General features: G+C 39.7%; 1 protein-coding gene across 3 annotated transcripts in view; it reads right to left on the reverse strand.

Moving 5' to 3' along the window:
- The window catches only part of TAX1BP1 (Tax1 binding protein 1), an 86,330-nt gene extending 71,709 nt beyond the window's left edge, over nt 1–14,621 (reverse strand). For all 3 annotated transcript variants that reach the window (XM_081800338.1, XM_081800337.1, XM_081800336.1), the window contains exons 1-2: nt 14,481–14,621; nt 8,530–8,698 (exon numbers count right to left, since the gene is read on the reverse strand). In XM_081800338.1, the coding sequence (XP_081656464.1) occupies nt 8,530–8,691 (162 nt within the window). In that variant the 5' untranslated portion in view covers nt 8,692–8,698; nt 14,481–14,621. The remainder of the gene's footprint in view (nt 1–8,529; nt 8,699–14,480) is intronic.
- Nucleotides 14,622–18,010: the final 3,389 nt, after the last annotated feature.

Raw genomic sequence — 18,010 nt, forward strand, 5'->3', positions numbered from 1 at the left:
TATCACATTTTGGTAATTCTCTGAATATTTCAAACTTTTTCATTATTATCGTATTTGTTATGGTGATCTACAACCAGTGATCTTCGACGTTACTATTATAATTGTTCTGGAGTATCACAGACCACATCCATATAAGATGATGAACTTAATATACATGTTTTGACTGCTCCACTGACTGGCCATTACCCCATCTTTCTCTTCTCAGGCCTCCTTATTCCCTGAGACTCAACAATATTGAAATTAAGCCATTTAGGGGCACCTGGGTGGCTCAGTTGGTTAGGCATCTGCCTTTGGCTCAGATCATGATCCCAGAGTCCTGGGATCGAGCCCCGCATCAGGCTCCCTGCTCAGTGGAGAGCCTGCTTCTCCCTCTTCCTCTACCACTGCCCCTCCCCCTGCTTGTGCTCTGTCAAATAATTTTTTTTCTTAATTTTTTAAAAAAGGGAATTAGACCATTTATTAAATCTACAGTGGCCTCAAAGTCTTCTCAAAGGAAAAGACAGCTCTCACTCTTAAAATCAAAGCTAGAAATGATTAAGCTTAGTGAGGAAGGCATGTCAAAAGCCAAGACAGGCTGAAAGCTCGGTCTCCTGCACCAAACCATATTAAGGCAGCAAAGGAAAGGTTCTTTAAGTTCTTAAGCCTTTTTTTTTTTAATTAATTTATTTGACAGAGAGAGACACAGCAAGAGAAGGAACACAAGCAGGGGGAGCAGCAGGCAGAGGGAGAAACAGGCTCCCCACCAAGCTGGGAGTCCGATGTGGGGCTCGAGCCCAGGACCCTGGGATCATAACCTGAGCTGAAGGCAGATGCTTAACGACTGAGCCACCCAGGCACCCCAAAAGAAAGGTTCTTGAAGAAAATAAAAGTGCTACTCCAGTGAACATATGAATGATAAGAAGCAAAACAGCCCTAATGCTGATATGGAGAAAGTTTTAGTGGTCTGAATAGAAAAATCAAACCAGCCACAACACTCTCTCAAACCAAAGCCTAATCCAGGACAAGGCCCTATCTTATCTTCAATCCTATTAAGACTGAGAGAAGTAAGGAAGCTACAGAAGTTTGAAGCTAGCAAAGGTTGGCTCATGAGATTTATAGAAAGCATCTCCATAAGAAAGAAGTGTAAAGTGAAGCCACAAATACTAACGTAGAAGCTGCTGCATCAAATTATCCAGAAGATCTAGCTATGATAATTAATGAAGGTGACTACACTAAATAACAGATTTTCCATGTAGATGAAACAGTCTTATGTTGGAAGAAGCCACCTAGGACTTCACAGCTAGAGGGAAAAGTCAAAGCCTGGCTTCAAAGGACAAGCTGACTCTTGCTAAGGGCCAATGCAGCTGGTAATTTTAAGTTGAAACCAGTAATACTCATTTACCCTCTCAAAAATTCGAGGCCTGTTAAGAATTATGCTAAATCTACGCTGCCTGTGCTCTGTAAATGGAACAAAGCCTGTATGATGGCACATCTGTCTACAACATGGTTTACTAAATATTTTAAGCCCACTGTTGAGACCTACCGCTCAGAAAGAAAACACTCCTTTCAAAATCCTACTGCTCATTCACAAAGCAGCTGTTTACTCAAGAGCTCTGATGGAGATATACAACAAGGTTAAGGTTGTTTTCATGCCTGATAATACAATATCCATTCTGCAGCCCACAGATCAAGAGTAATTTAGACTTGCAAGTCTTACTATTTAAGAAATACATTTTGGGCACCTGGGTGGCCCAGTTAAGCATCTGCCTTTGACTCAAGTCAAGATTCCAGGGTCCTGGGATCAAGTCCCACATTGAGCTTCCTGCTCAGCGGGGAGTCTGCTTCTCCCTCTACCCCTCCCCCTGCTCATGATCTCTAATAAATAAATAAAATCTTTAAAAAAAAAATACATTTTGTAAGGCTGTAGCTGCTATAGGTAGATTCCTCTGATGGATCTGGACAAGGTAAGCTGAAAACCATCTAGAAAGAATTCACCATTCTAGATGCCATTAAGAACATTCACAATTCACGGGAATAGGTCAAAACATCATCAGCAACAGAAGTTTGGAAGAAGTTGATTTCAACCCTCACGGATGACTTCCAGGGGTTTAAGACTTCAGTAGAGAAAGTAACTGCAAATGTGATAGAAACAGCATGAGAACTAAAATTAGAAGTGGAGCCTGAAGATGTGACTGAATTGTTGCAATCTCATGATAAAACTTAAACAGATGAGGAGTTGCTTCTTACGGATGAGCAAAGAAAGATTTGAGATGGAATCTACTCCTGGTGAAGATGCTGTGAAAAGTGCTGAAATGACACTAAAAGATTTAGAATATTACAGAAATTTAGTAGTGGTACCAGGAATAAAAATTTAAGAAATTTTTAACTTTTCCAAAAAAAAAAAAAAAAAATTAGATGAACAACATAAAAGCAACCACCCAGCAGAGTGCCTGACCTACAGTAAGCACTCCGTAAATGCCAGTTTTTGCACGCACAATATATTATAGTGATTAAGAGCGTAGGAAATAAGGTCAAACTGCCAGAAAAGATCACTTACTAGCTATGACTTCAGACAAGTTATTTCTGTTCCCTCCTCTTTAAAATGGAGATGATAATCTCAAAGGTCTATGTAATAAATAAGATAATCCCTCTAAAGAAATCAGCACAGTGCTGAGCACATTAGTATTCATTAAATGCTACCATTCGTTAATACCCAAGGACACACAGCCTTAAGGGACAGTGATATTGATTCTATGATATTCTCTCCCTCACTTCAGATCCCCCAATGCTTCACTGTCTCCTTAAAAAAAAAAAAAAAAAAAAAGCCCATCTGAAGTTTTTCCCCCAACAAAATACGCCTGGTACAAATCATAGCTTGTGTTCTTTGTCCCTGACCATACAGTGATATTGAAAGAAGTACTATCTAGGGGCGCCAGGGTGGCTCAGTCGGTTAAGCATCTGCCTTCAGTTCAGGTCCAGGATCCCAGGGTCCTGGGATCACACCTGGTATTAGGCTCCCTGCTCAGCAGAGAGCCTGCTTCTCCCTCTCCCTCTGCTGCTCCCCCTGCTTGTGCACGCACGTGTGCTCTCTCAAATAAAATCTTTAAAAAAAAAAAAAAAGATGTGTGACGCCTGGGTGGCTCAGTTGGTTAAGCAGCTGCCTTCGGCTCAGGTCATGATCCCAAGGTCGTGGTATCGAGTCCCCACGTCAGGCTCCTTGCTTAGAGGGGAGCCTGCTTCTCCCTCTGCCTGCCACTCCCCTCTGCTTATGCACGCACTCGCTCTCTGACACATAAATAAAATCTTAAAAAAAAAAAAAAAAAAGATGTTAAATGGTTTGGTCCTTACTGTGCTTTCTCTTAAGTGAATCACAATAGCTCAAGACTATTCCTTATCAGTTGCCTATGATGGAACCTGCAAAGTATGCCTAACATACTTTGCTTCCCTTTATTGCCTAAGTCTGAGCAACTCTTCTCAAGAAAGTGGTTGATGGTGGTATAAGAAGTCACAGGTATCCCATGCTGAGCCCACGGAGGGACAAGATGAAACCCAATCTGAGTACAAAATATAAAACTATGCTTTAAATTCCTTAAGAAATGAACAATGGATCTTGAATGATCAATCTTAGGTCACTCTGGAAGGGACATGTCAGACATACATAAAAAAATAAATGTAGGGGTACCTGGGTGGCTCACTCAGGTGGGTGTCCAACTCTTGATTTCAGCTCAGGTCATGATCTCATGGGTCGTGGGACTGAGCCCTCTACTGGACTCCGCACTCAGCTGGGAGTCTGCTTGAGATTCTCTCCCTCTGCCCCCCACCATCCCCCTCAAATAAATATATCAAAATCTTTAAAAATAAATAAATGTAAAAGTCTCTCAATCTGGAAAGATACAAAGTACTGGCTCCTTTAGGATAGGTATGGCTAAACTCCCACATGAAAATATAGTAAAGCAGGTCATAATGGAAGAAACAGTAGACATCTGGAAATTACGTAGGACCGTATGGTAAGAATAATAAACATCTAATGAAAAGAGTCAATAAACAACAAAGTGTCCAAGTCACAGCTTGTTTCTCTTTATTTTCCTGGTCACCTGGTTAGAACTTGATTGGAATTCAGATTTCAGAATTCAGACAGATTTCCATCCCTTAACACGCAAGGGAATTTGCCTTTTAATCTACAAGCAGCAAATGGAAAGAAAATTTTTACATTTAGAATAAGAGAATTTTAAAACAATGAAAAATAGCAGGCAGAATGACAACACTTAGAACAATGGAACAGTCAAAATTGCCTATGACTGTCAAAACAGTCACAGGAGCTACATTTGAATCCAGTGAAGAGGGTGTGTCTATATTAAGGAAGGAACCAAAGCAACCATTAACAGTTTAGTTTGGGGAATTATAATAGTACTGGGTATCATTCTTCTGTTACTAATGCAATAGCAAAACAAGAGCAAAAAAGGAAATGAATGAAACAAGGATAACATGGAAGGAGAAAAAAAAAAAACACAAATGTGCCCCCCTCTTTTCTTTTAGAGAGGGAGAAGGGGAGGGGGCAGGGTGAGTGGGAGAGGGAGAGAAAATCTCAAGCAGGCTCCACATGGAGCCTGTGCTCTGTGTGGAGACCAACATGGGGCTCCATCTCACAATCCTGGGATCATGACCTGAGCCGAAATCAAGAGTTGGACACTTAGACTGAACCACCCGCACCCTAATGTTCCCTCAAATAGGATTAACATTTCAGAAAAACATGTTGGATGAGAAGCACTGATCATAATGAAAATTCTGAGAGGGAATGTAAAGAACAGAAGGACAAGATTACCTAGTAAAACTAAGATACTATAGAGAAACCTTGACAGAAAGAAACATTAGGGAGAGCACACAAAGAGCACCTGTAAAGAGAGAAACAGAGTTCCAAAGGGGACTGATTTTGAGGGAGGGGCAAAAGGAGACAGACCTAAGACTTGAGAGTAGGAAAGGTACTGAAAGTAAATTTCCTGGTTATATATGGATAAACACAAAACTTACAAAACAGTATAAAATGAGCCTATGGATTTTTAAAATCTAGAAAAATATACACCAAACTTCTTCACTCAAAATTCTAGGTGCTGAACCTTTCTGGAGAAAGTCCTAAAACCAATCTTCAGCAATCTCTAATTCCCTATGACATTCTTCCACAGTAGCAAGACCAAATCATCTGCATACTCAAGCCCTCAACTCTTAACACATGACCTTATTCCTCCTTATGAATATACTGAAGCCATGAATGAGTTCCAGTCCAAATTCATTCACCTAATTGCTGACAAACCCCCACTGATTCTACTTATGGGTTTTTATTTATTATTTATGGATTATTACCCACAACTGACTCCCTTTTCTACTTTAAGCCTTATCTCACCTAGAAAATAAGGATAGTCTAAACATTTTCTTGGTCTCCATTCTCTTCTAATTTCAAGTTATCTTACTCAACCCTCCAAGATAAAATTGACCTTTAAACTTTATCACTCTCTGCTTTACTTCATTCCTCAGCCAAATATTAAAACAATCTATAACGTGATCCAAACCAACCTTTCCTATTCATCTTTTTTTTTTTTTTAAAGATTTTATTTATTTACTTGAGAGAGAGAGAATGAGAGAGAGCAAGCACATGAGAGGGGGGAGGGTCAGAGGGAGAAGCAGACTCCCCGCCGAGCAGGGAGCCCGATGCGGGACTCGATCCAGGGACTCCAGGATCATGACCTGAGCCGAAGGCAGTCGCCCAACCAACTGAGCCACCCAGGCGCCCTCCTATTCATCTTCTAAAACGGATTATTTGTCCCACGCAAGTCAAATTCCTTAACACTTTCACAAACATACCACGCACACCTTCCCTTCACTCCTTCCCCCCTAGAGCTACTATCTGGGCACTTTCTCCCTGCTTGCCTTTCAATATTTTATCTATCAAAATCATCCTAGAGGACAATCTGCAGTACACCTAAGTGTTTTAAAACATGCAATGCAATAAGCAAGGCAATTCCACTTTATTAAACATGATTTTTGGGATGCCTGGGTGGCTTAGTCAGTTAAGTGCCTTCGGCTCAGATGATCCCAGGGTCCTGGGATCGAGTTCTGCATTAGGCTCTCAGTGGAGATCCTGCTTCTCCTTCTGTCTGCCACTCCCCCCTGGCTTGTGCTCTTTCTCTGACAAATAAAATCTTCAAAAAAATAAACAAACATGATTTTCTTTCTTGAGTCTTCCCATGTATTCTCAAATTTTTACCTGAAATTCCTATTGCCTGAAATTTCATGCCTGAAATTCCTATTGAGTTTTAAAGTATTATCCAGGCAATTCTACAATCCAAGGGCATTCTACACCATTGTATTCACGTATGTATTCATTTCTTAGAGAAAAGTTACAGTACTTGGAGTGCCCAAGAGATAATAGTTTAGCATTACCAAAGCAAAAAATAAGCAGGCAATGACAAAAAAATGAAATTACAGATCAACTCATAGAAAGCAGCCTTATATGGGGTACCTGTGTGGCTCAGTGGGTTAAGCATCTGCCTTAGGTCATGATCCTAGGTTCTAGGATCAAGCCCCCCTCTGGCTCCCTGCTCAGCAGGGAGTCTGTTTCTCCCTTTCCCTCTGCCCCTCCCCCAGCTCATGCTCACAGGCACTCTCAAATAGTCTTTAAAAAAAAAAAAAGAAAGCCTTATATGGCACACTGGTGAAGTTATTTGTTCTTGACATTATTCCACAGATGATGAAGAACCACTCAAGAGTTTGAAACAAAAGGAAGATATGTTCGTATTTTCATTTTAGTTTACACAGAGTAGTTTGAAGAACAGACAAGGTGGTGGGGGACGCAAGAATGAAAACAGGGAACACAAGTGACCTATTGCAATAGTCTTGGAAAACGATAGGAGGGCATAAAATTAGGGCATTGATATTACAGATACAAAAATACATAGGCAAGAAAATGGACAGAATTAGTGTTTGACTAGATTTGAAGGGAAAGTCATTAGCTTTTGCATTAGGCAATAGGCCATTAACTAAAAATTTTAAAAAAAGTAGTTTGAAGGAAAAAGGTAAACATTCATCTTCTTGAAATACAATTCATCATCCTACATACCTACATACGCAAAGACATCCCACTGCCCAAAATAAAAACCTACATTTTAGCCTACAACTGAAGGCCTCCATGGACCAGTCTGAGGCTTAATTCTAACATTATCTCCCTCCACTTCCCTAAATGAAGCTTATGTTCTAGTCAAAGTAACTTGTATCCATTAACATTCTCACCTCTGTGCCTTAGCTTATACCACTTACCTGCCAGAAATGCCCCTTCCTTGCTTCAATCTCATTTCCCTGCTCTACTCTTCTGACCCATTCTTATACAAAACACCTCTCACTAAGTTTAACTTGATACCCATATCTCACATAAAATTGTACTGATTTCATAAAAATGTTTACCATGAATGTATCTCCTTTTTGGAATTTGACTTAAACAGTAAGTAAATAGTGACTCCTCTAACAGGCAAAATCAAGGAAGAAGGGATTCAAAAAGGAAATGAAATGTCATTAGATGCCGAAACTTTATTTGTCCAATAGTTTTTCGGCCCTCCTCACTCTAAAAGGCTGACTTTCACTTCTAGATACTTTCAATGTGCCTAATTCTAGCAGCTATTCTTATTTCTACTTTATTGTTTAACTTATACATACCAGACAAAATCGTATCTAAAACTTATTCTGAGGGAGAATCTAGAGGAACCCAGGAGAAAAGTTTCATTATTTGGACATTTATGACATTTTAGCTGTTCAAAGAAAACTTTTTAATTTTATTTAAGTAACCTTTTGAGCCCAATGTGGGGCTCAAACTCACGAACCCAAGATCAAGAGTCGCATGTTCTTCCAACTGAGTCAGCTAGGCACCCCAAGGACACTGTTTTATTCTCCACTACATTCTGAAGAGTTGAAATTGCCAGAAAATCTTTAGCACAGTGAAGCACCACCATAATGATCACCTCAATGTAATTCTCAGGCAAATATTATACAAAATGACTAGCAAAATGTAAAAACTGGGATTCTTGCCATCAGAGTTACTATTTAGTCATGTAAAACAGAATACTCTTAAAAAAACATAAGACAATATGAGCAATATTTAAGCAATGTAGGACAATAGAATAACATGGCTGTAGAGTTGTATAAAATTATAAATGACTGAAGAGACAATAAATGATACAGCAACTCAAAGGAAAAGATCTTTTTTCAAGTAATGAATGGAGAAAATAGAAGGAAAAAAAAGGTTCCAAGAAAGGTTTCACAGACCTTGAGTGACACAGAACCTTTTGATCATAGAGAGGCAAGTCTGGTGAACTGAAGTTCTCAATATTTGTTGTATGCTACCCTGCACTGTTAAATATTTCATGTTTACAAAACATTTAAGTTTACAACCGTAAAAAGGACTCCTAATGCAGAGTAAAGACAAGACTAATACAAGCTACTTATCAATCTGCTTAAAAAGAAAATAAAGTACCTACATGGAAGAAGTATGCAAAAAAAAGTTCTTACCTTGAATATACCAACCCAATCTTTTGGATGTGGATGGATATATGCAGTTAAGGTGTAATGACATTCCAGGTGTGCATTAGGAAGGTAACTCTTGGCCACATTTTGAAAGATGACATGGGCAAAGTTGGAAGTCTGCAAGGGGACTTCTTGAAAGGATGTCATTGTGAATCTGAAACAAGCAAATCATACAAGTTGAATGATACCAACTAACAAAAAACTTATACCTCAGAAAATACTGAATACACTGAATGCAAAGTACATGAGCATTTGTATGCCATAATTATTGAGAAGATACATACTTGGAACTCCTTAAAAACATGGTTAAATATAAAAATCCACAGAAACTGGGAAATAACAATTTCCAAAATGGCTCAGAAAGTCATATGGGGATTAAAAAATTTAAAAACCAAGATTCTCTCTCCCCTCTGCCCCTCCCCCACCATGCTCACACCTGCACGCTCTAAATAATTAAATCTTTAAAAAAAATCTGCAAGACACCAATGTTTTCCATATTTTGTGCTCTACTTTTGGGAAAAAGATACAACTGAGGATTTACTCAAAAAAGCTATCTATAGGGCGCCTGGGTGGCTCAGTCGTTAAGTGTCTGCCTTCGGCTCAGGTCATGATCCCAGGGTCCTGGGATCGAGCCCCACACCGGGCTCCCCGCTCGGCGGCAAGCCTGCTTCTCCCTCTCCCACACCCCCCGCTTGTGTTCCTGCTCTCGCTAACTCTAATAAAAAAATAAAAAATAAAATCTTTAAAAAAAAAAAAGCTATCTATACAGTATCACACAAATTCAGTACAATTACTGATTATTGATTCTACACTACACATAAAAAACTATGACAATGTCCCTATGGTACTTGCTTCTAAGTCATCACGAAAATCTCTGTGATGGGAAAACCGGGGCCAGATTTTTCCTAACCAAATTAATTTACTTCACAAATCAATAAAGTCTCTACAGGGCAAGCACAGCAGTTAGTCTCTGCTCAATTTAAATATTAAGGAAATCTTTATTGCTAAGAAGATCTAAGACAACATGCTTTCACAGTGTTTCTTTTGCTGACCTGTTTGAAATACTAAGGCAAATTTTTAAAGTTTCATAATAAACACTTCAGAAAATATCCACTTTTCTTCTGTATCTTCTCTGCTTCTGTTAAAGTACTGCTTTACTGAAACATAAAGAGACTATCAATGGTGAACCTGGAAGCCACTGTGGTAGAATGCCAGTCTGGTTGTCCATTAGCCGCTCCCCAACCTGAGCTTCGCCAGGATTCCAAGAAGAGTGCATTCAGTAGCAATCCTCCTACACCTCTGCACTAACAAAATGGCTTAACTACCAGCAGCCCTATTCCACGGAAGGATTTAACTATCACTACATTTAACTATGCCAAAGCCTTCAATAAAATGAAAAGGTAGCGCTTACTTACAAACACTGAGAACTCTTCCTAAAATAAATGAAGAGTTTTATTACTTTCTTTGAATTGTCTGAGCTAATTTGGGCTCATGGGGATGTCATGAACTAATAAAGTCACTAATGATAATCTCTTTTCAAGTCAATGGCTTCATAAAGAAGGAAAAAATAACCGATTGATTCCAGTTTTGAAAAACCATTCACTAATGGTTATACCAGTTAAGAGAAACAATAGCTAAATCAATGAAACCAACCTCTAGCAGATCCAACTACCAAAACTGAGTAAAGTGAATTAGTAATATTTTCCTACAAAGAAAATGATTTAGATTTCTCTGAGGAAAGCATTTGGTAAGGAGAAACTAAGGCTAGCTTAGAATGAGCTGCCAATGTTTTTAATTAAAAGTAATTTAAAAATGAAACTTTTTCTTAAAACTTGACATGTTTCCTAAAGTAAACTAAATCAACAAAGCTGTAATTATGTTTTATGTCAGTGAAGTTTAAACTTTTGTTTAACCTCAACTACACAATGTTTTACAAATCCATAATCCGGGTGCCTGGGTGGCTCAGTCGGTTAAGCATCTGCCTTCAGCTCAGGTCATGATCCCAGGTCCTGGGATCGAGTCCCACGTCCGGCTCCCAGCTCAACAGGGAGTCTGCTTCTCCCTCTGCCTCTGCCTACCGTTCTGCCTACTTGTGCTCTGTCAAATAAAATCTTTAAAAAAAATAAAAATCCATAATCCAACCTTACACTTTCACTTCACTGAAAAGCTAAAGTAGAAAAATAGCAGGAAGGTATACATCTATGTATTTATGTATGAGGGACATGTGTGAAGACTTTTAACCTAATTGTTTACCAGTACATATAAACACATTTTCATTTTAAATATATTAACATGAAATTTCATTTTTAAACCTTCCCCCCAAAATTCAAGTTTTTAATAGAACCTAACATCAGACTTTAAATATACTCGATTATAAATCTTATGCATAATATAATTTGTGATCATCCTACTAACCTTTATTAATCTCTATCCAACACTTCAACCTTTTTAAAAATTTCAGTGAAATTTAACTATAGAAATGTTTTACAAGTCATTCCACTCTCATTACTAGTTTTTTAAACTTTTTTAAAAATTAAATTCCAGGGGTGCCCGGGTGGCTCAGTCGTTAAGCGTCTGCCTTCAGCTCAGGTCATGATCTCAGGGTCCTGGGATCGAGCCCCGCATCGGGCTCCCTGCTTGGTGGGAGGCCTGCTTCTCCCTCTCCCACTCCCCCTGCTTGTAGTCCCTCTCTTGCTGTGTCTCTCTCTGTCAAATAAATAAAATCTTTAAAAAAAAAAAAATTAAATTCCAATATAGCTTCTAGTCATAAGAAGTTAACAAGGGTAAATGTAATCTCAATGTAATTACCACATGAATCAACCCATTTTAAATAGTAAAACAAAATTTCCCATATAATTCCTGTTTCACTACTCACTCAGATAAAATGAATGAAAAGAGGAAACATAAAAATGCTGAAATTCACTGAGAATGTCAATTTATCAAGATGATTCAGACATTTATACAATATCGCATGTGCACACACACACAGGACACACACAGCCCAGTGGGGAAGTAATGTGCAAAGTCACTGCATCACCTTGTGGTAATGCTTGGGAAGTGTAGCTTCACTAACATTCTAAGAACAAACTGCACCTCAGCTGGAGAGGAAACACAGCCCCCCCTACACAAAAAGGGAAGTGGAATCAGCTGTACTATACCAAATTTTGCTTCCCATTCTCTAAAGTACATCTACAGAAACATGGGTACATTAAGATGCAAGCCAAGGCTAAGCAAAAATTTTCCACTCAAGAATTAAAGAACCAAACACATTCAGCTGAGAAACAAAGTCTGAAATGCATATACATGATGCCTGCAGTGGCTTCTTCCATGTATCCTACTATATTTCCACAAAGGTCCAACATGTCTAGAGTTCCTTTGCATGTGCTATGCTGTAAACTTTATACTATAAAATCTTTGGTCTAAAATCCAATTTTGTTATTTGGGGGGTTCATCAATATCTAAGGAAAAGATAGTAATGTGCAGTGGGCACTTCAGTTAAGTAGCTAAAATAAATGGGGGGTTGCAGAAGGTGGAAGCACTTTGTTATCTTTATTTCTTTCTCCTGGAACTTTTTCAAGCCCAAAACAAATCTGGCTTTTGTGGTAGTATCCTTCCAGTGGCTTCTGATACTCATTTTATTGGACGAGGCCAAAAATGTAAGCCTTAGTCAACTAAACTAGAAAATACACATACTAATTTTGTTCTGTGTCATGTGACTGTGGTGGCTGTATTTTTTTTTTTTCCCCCAAAGGCCTTATGAAGTTAAAGATACTAAACTAATGGTAAGGGAAATATCCTGATGTCCAGGATTTGCTTTAAAAACTCCTGGGGAAAAAAAATGTACTGGGGGAGGTAATAAAACAAGTTTAGTAAAACGGTAGTTCCTTTTACTATTTGTTCTCCTTTTGTGTATAAGTAAAGATCAGTAATAAAAACTCCACGTATGACCTACCGCAATAGGAACACATGTAATGTAGGGAATGGCAAACTTAGCAGAAAGTTTTTAAAATCTTCAGTTAAAAGTACATGAACATTTAAAATTATCTCTAAACTTCAGTCTCATAGGGCACACAAATATCTGAAGGAAAAACTGACATTCAAACAACAGTTTAATTATTCATACTTTAGCTCAAAGACTATCAGCTGGTTTATAGAGCACAAAAATGTTATCTGCTATCTTTCTGGGAGGCAGAACCAAAACCAACAATCCGTTAATTAACACTCTTAAAAACATCACTTATATCTAGATTTCTTCACAACTGAGTGCCACTACACTCTACCCAGATGTTACTAATACCACTTTTATTTACTCTGTAGATTGTTTTAAAAGGTGGTTTCTAAAAAGTTTAACTTGGCCCATATAATGAGGGAATTTTTATCTTTTTGTAAGGGTTTATTTGGGCCAAAATACACTTTAAAAAGCCAGAAGAGCATACACCCAATATTTTACTTACGGTAATATCAAAATTCCAAAAGAATAAAATCCAATAAATTTCGCATATGTATTCCCCAAAATATTCCCCCAAAGAAGTACATGAACATCGTTAGGACGTTTCATAGTTAACATTAAATGGCTACAGCCATAACCGTAAACAGAGGTATGCAACTTAATGTGATGACGAGAAAACTACAATAGGATGTCCTCTGAAGCTGCAAAAAAATAAAGTTAAAAAAAAAAACCTAATAAGTCATTTCTAACGTAATCAAGTAATTCTTCAAGAGATCGAACCCACTCTAGATAAGAACAAAACAAAGGCTTGGCCTCAGCCTTCTCTAGACATGAATTGTACTGTGAGGGGCAATCAGCCCCCTTTTATATTAACATGCTATTCAAAAATCTCTTTAAATGCTTTGGAACTGAGCACCAAAACGATAATTACTGCACAGTCCGCGCTCAGTCTGTAGAAATTTTACAATGAGCGTAAAGCGGAGTTGAAAAGTTAAACTTTCCCATCTAAATCCTTGTCATAAAAGCAATTCGTAACTAAACTGTGATGCCTAAAACGTAATATATGTAGAAAGCCAAATGCCACAGTGTTTTCAAACATAACTATTACAGAAAAGGTAATATAGGTGTATCAACAGTCACACACAACCCCACCCCCACACATGTCAAACAAAGATTGCCCCAGGCGATGAGCGCTGGTCCGGACTAGCCCACAACTGGCAGACCTGCCGGGTGCTGGGTGGGGTAAAGAGGGAGTTGTGAAATCAAGAAAAGTTGCCTAAGCAAAGGAAGACGTGACTCTCCTCAGAGATCCCTCCGAACACTAAACGTAGGGGCTATCTACAAACCTACCAAGAAAAGCGTTTGCTAGACCTGTGGCCCAGGTGAAGTACGCGATCCGGGAACCTACAGCTAACTCCGCCCCCTGCCCCCAGACGTAGGCGGCGCAGTGAGTCTCCGCCTCTTTCTCCACAGGCGACACAAACCAAAACACCTGAGTTTCACCCCACCCGGGCCAACCCGAGTCTCGGACTCGACCTGTTTTCCCAAGCTAACCCACGCCAGGAGCACACATACTGCCCTCAAAACACACCCTAAAATTGGGCATCGAGCAAGATAGGTTCTTCTTCAGGGGTCCCCCGCGTCACTCGCCCCCGCCAAAGTGCCCACGTCCCACACGGCTCCCCCAAACAGCGAAGGCCTATCCCGGGGCCTCCCCGCCGTGTGGGGCGGCCACCCGTCGTTTTTTCCATCCCCACTGCTAACCGAAGTTGCCACCACCCCCGTCACAATCGTAGTCCAGGAGGAAAAGTTTGTCCTCGGGAAGGAAAGCATCGTCATTTGGCTGCATCGTCACCAGGAGATCATTCCGCAGACTGGCCAGGCCCCTAGACCCTAAGAGCTGAGGTGCGTATCACGAACCCCCAAAGAGCTCCAGCTGGGGACCGCCCCGCAAAATGTGCTGGAGGCGGCCGGAGAAGGCGCTTACCCAGCGAGGAGCTCCGGGACAGAAGGAACGTTAGAGAGGCTTCCGAGCTTGTACCGCCATCAGCCGCCGAACCTCTTCCGCCACCACAACCACCCTCCGAGCCAGCTCCACCTCCCCCTAGGCCCGAAAAGCCGGCGTTGCGTCACTTCCGGCTGCGGGGCCGCCCCTTCCGCCGCCGCTGCCGCCGCAGCCACCGCGCAGAGTGGGCCCTGCCGATCGGCTGAAACACGGCGTCCGCACCTGTGGTTTTTTAAAACCTACCCCGCCCGCGGAGCCAAAAAGTCCAGGCCGACCTTTTACCTCCGCTTGGCCTCGCGGTAGTTAGTCACAGACCTAGTCAAGCAGGGTCCCTTTGGATTCGCATTTTTCATTTTTAAATTTTTACTCTAACCGGTAAGTTAGGTAACTTAAGTTAGGTTGGAAGGGTAGTCCAAAGGTATATGGACTATTACCATGTCATTGCCTGGATCTTAAAAATCTAAGTGAATCTATTTATTTTATACATCAGGAAGTAGGGAAACGATAGAAGTAAGGGAGCGACCACATGGTTAGGGCTGCAACCCCTAACTCCAAGGCTCTTTCCCAACTCCTGGTCCAGTCCTGTGCTTGTTTAACTGTGAGATTTTGTTCACTAGAAGACCTCAGTTCTAGGAGCGTTTCAGTTCCAATGCTCTATGATTCTATTTCCTCTTGCTCCAGCAGTGGCCTCTTTCTGCCCGCACTTCTATGAGTGATTACCTGCTTTTCTTATCTGAGTTCTTTTGTGTGTGTGAATTTTGTCCTGTATTCTCTGTTCAACTATATTTTCTAAAATCACTTCGGACTGTTATGTGTCTTACCTTCCTATAGTAGGCATTCAGATTGCATCCTAAATCTACAGAAGCAAGTGTATTCTGTTCTAAGGCATCATATTCCTGTGTTTCTATAAAACCCTTATAAAATCTTCAGTATCCCCAGGGCGCCTGGGTGGCTCAGATGGTTAAGTGTCTGCCTTCGGCTCAGGTCATGATCCCAGGGTCCTGGGATTGAGTCCCACATCGGGCTCCCTGCTCCTTGGGAGCCTGCTTCTCCCTCTGCCCCTCTCTCTCTCTCTCTGTCTCTCATGAATAAATAAATAAAATCTTTAAAAAAAAAAAATCTTCAGTATCCCCGGTAGAGAAAGGATAATTAGATCACATTAATCGCTCTAAATACAGAACATACAAAATCTCATATTCTTTCATTTTTACTTCCGCATATTTAAGATTACAATCCCTTCCGTAATACAGGATCTCAGTGTTAGCTGATTTGTTTCCTATATATTGAAATCTTTGAACTTAGTTCTGTTCTGTATAGCATACTTGATGGTAGAATTTCAGAAGAACTTTAGAGTTCATTTAGTACCAACCTCCTTATTTTACAGAGGATGAAAATGGTGTGATAATATCAGTAATCACTAATGTTACTAGTAGCAGTCTTCTAGTAGTGGAAATATCTGTGTCCCTTAAGAAATGTAAATATAGTAGTGAACTTTATAAGCACAATTTTTCAGAGGTGTCACCCTATGTTTTAACCACATTTATTTACATGTAATAAACCTCTAATTGCCACCAATTTTCAGTTAATGAAATCAGAAAAACAATATGCTTAATAAAGCCATAATTGGAAAATATTTTTGTGCAAGTATTTTTACTTTATTTTGTTATTTTTGATAATATCTTGAATTTTCAGACCTTATTTTCCCTATGCACGCATTTGTTTAGGAACTTGCTTTAATCCATTTAGTAAAGATCCCTTGAATTTTCAGACAATGTTTCTCCCAGCAAGATAAATATATATCCTTTCAGTATTTAATTGTATTCTTTGAAATTTGCCCTTTCTATTTATAGCAGTGTACTAAGGCCATAAAGGATATGGATCCACACATAAAACCTTTGGGCCAAATGGATTTCAGAATTAAGAATTTTTTAGACTTTAGAAAAGTGTACTTACTTTATGTTACATGACATCCCACAAGGTCTCTAGCAGCACTTCATAATCAAGTTAACATTTTTTAAGAAAAATTATGACTATCACACTGCGAAGTACGATAAACAAAGCATACAGTCTTCTACTTCAGCTCAGATCAGGTTTTTCAGATAAGGTTTTGCCACTTTGCTAAACCATGGGTTTAGGTCAAGTTTTACTGACAAATGAGTTCAAGTCAAGATAGGTTTTGCCACCAAATGTTAAGAAAACATTTTATTTTCAAAGTTTTTTGTATTTCAAAATAGTGAATAAGGGACTGTAGACCTGTTAAAAGAACTGTTGGAAAGTAAATCCCTCAGTCTCCCATGATATTTCTGGAACAATTAAAATTTCAAGTAGTTTCTGGATGCCCGGGTGGCTCAGTCGGTTAAGCGTCTGCCTTCGGCTTAGTCATGATTCCAGGGTCATGGGATCGAGTCCTGCATCTGCTCCTTGCCCAGCAGGGAGCCTGCTTCTCTCTGCTGCTACTCCCCCTGCTTGTGCTTGCACGTTCTCTCTCTTTCTGACAAATAAATAAAATTTTTTAAAAAATAATAAAATAAATTTTTAAAAAACCAATTCCAAGTAGTTTATAGATAGTTGTCCTAATCTATCACATGCCACCTATCCCATGTTTGACTGAGCAAATACCTAAAAGACACCATTCCTCTATTAGAAGAGCTTATGATAACAAAGGGAAGAAAATAAAGGAATCTATGAAAATATGGGTGACTAAAATATAAAATATAGTAAAAAAATTAAAATGAAGTATAAAATAAGATATTCAGAGATGAGAGAACTCAGTATAAGCTTTTGTGAACAGTACACTTTTCTTGGAGGAGGTAGGCCTATTGCCTATTCTGTTAAAGTTAAGTAGGGTTTTGATGAAGAGATGGAAGGAAGAAGACCCCAAGTCAGGATGTAAGAGCTTGGGCAAAGAAGTCTGGTAGGGAGAAGATCCTGAACAAAAAATAATTCCCATCTGTGGAGTACTCAGTGCTTGCCAGACACTCTGCTGGATGCTTAGGTTGCCTGCACCCCTCACAACACCCCTGTAAGGTATCACCCCATTTTTCAGGGGAATGTGGGTTCAGAAAAGTTAAACACCTTGCCCATGATCATGAAAAGGGCAAACCAGACTTGCACTCAAATCTATGACTCCCAAAATTCATACATCTACCATGCCATGCTGTTTCTTGATAAGTGCCTTTTGATCATGTATTATGTGCTTTGGGTTATGCCGGGTGCTCTGAGAAAACAGAATAAACCATGGTAGGAAATAGAGAAGTAAAGGAGAAAGAAGGATTGATACAGATTCAATTAATTTTGAATTAGCAAGACTTCATTAAAGAAACTGAAGTAGGCTTTGAAAGATGAACAGGGGGCTCCTAGGTGGCTCAGTCGGTTAAGCATCTGCCTTTGGCTCAGGTCATGATCCCAGGGTCTTGGATCGAGCCCTGCATTGGGCTCCCTTCTTGGTGAGGAGCCTGCTTCTCCCTTTCCCTCTGCCACTCCCCCTGCTTGTGCCTGCTTTCTCTCTGTCA

This window comes from Leptonychotes weddellii, chromosome 12 (genome assembly GCF_054177405.1).
Source record: "Leptonychotes weddellii isolate Sample4059 chromosome 12, ASM5417740v2, whole genome shotgun sequence".
Classification (NCBI taxonomy): Eukaryota; Metazoa; Chordata; class Mammalia; order Carnivora; family Phocidae; genus Leptonychotes; species Leptonychotes weddellii.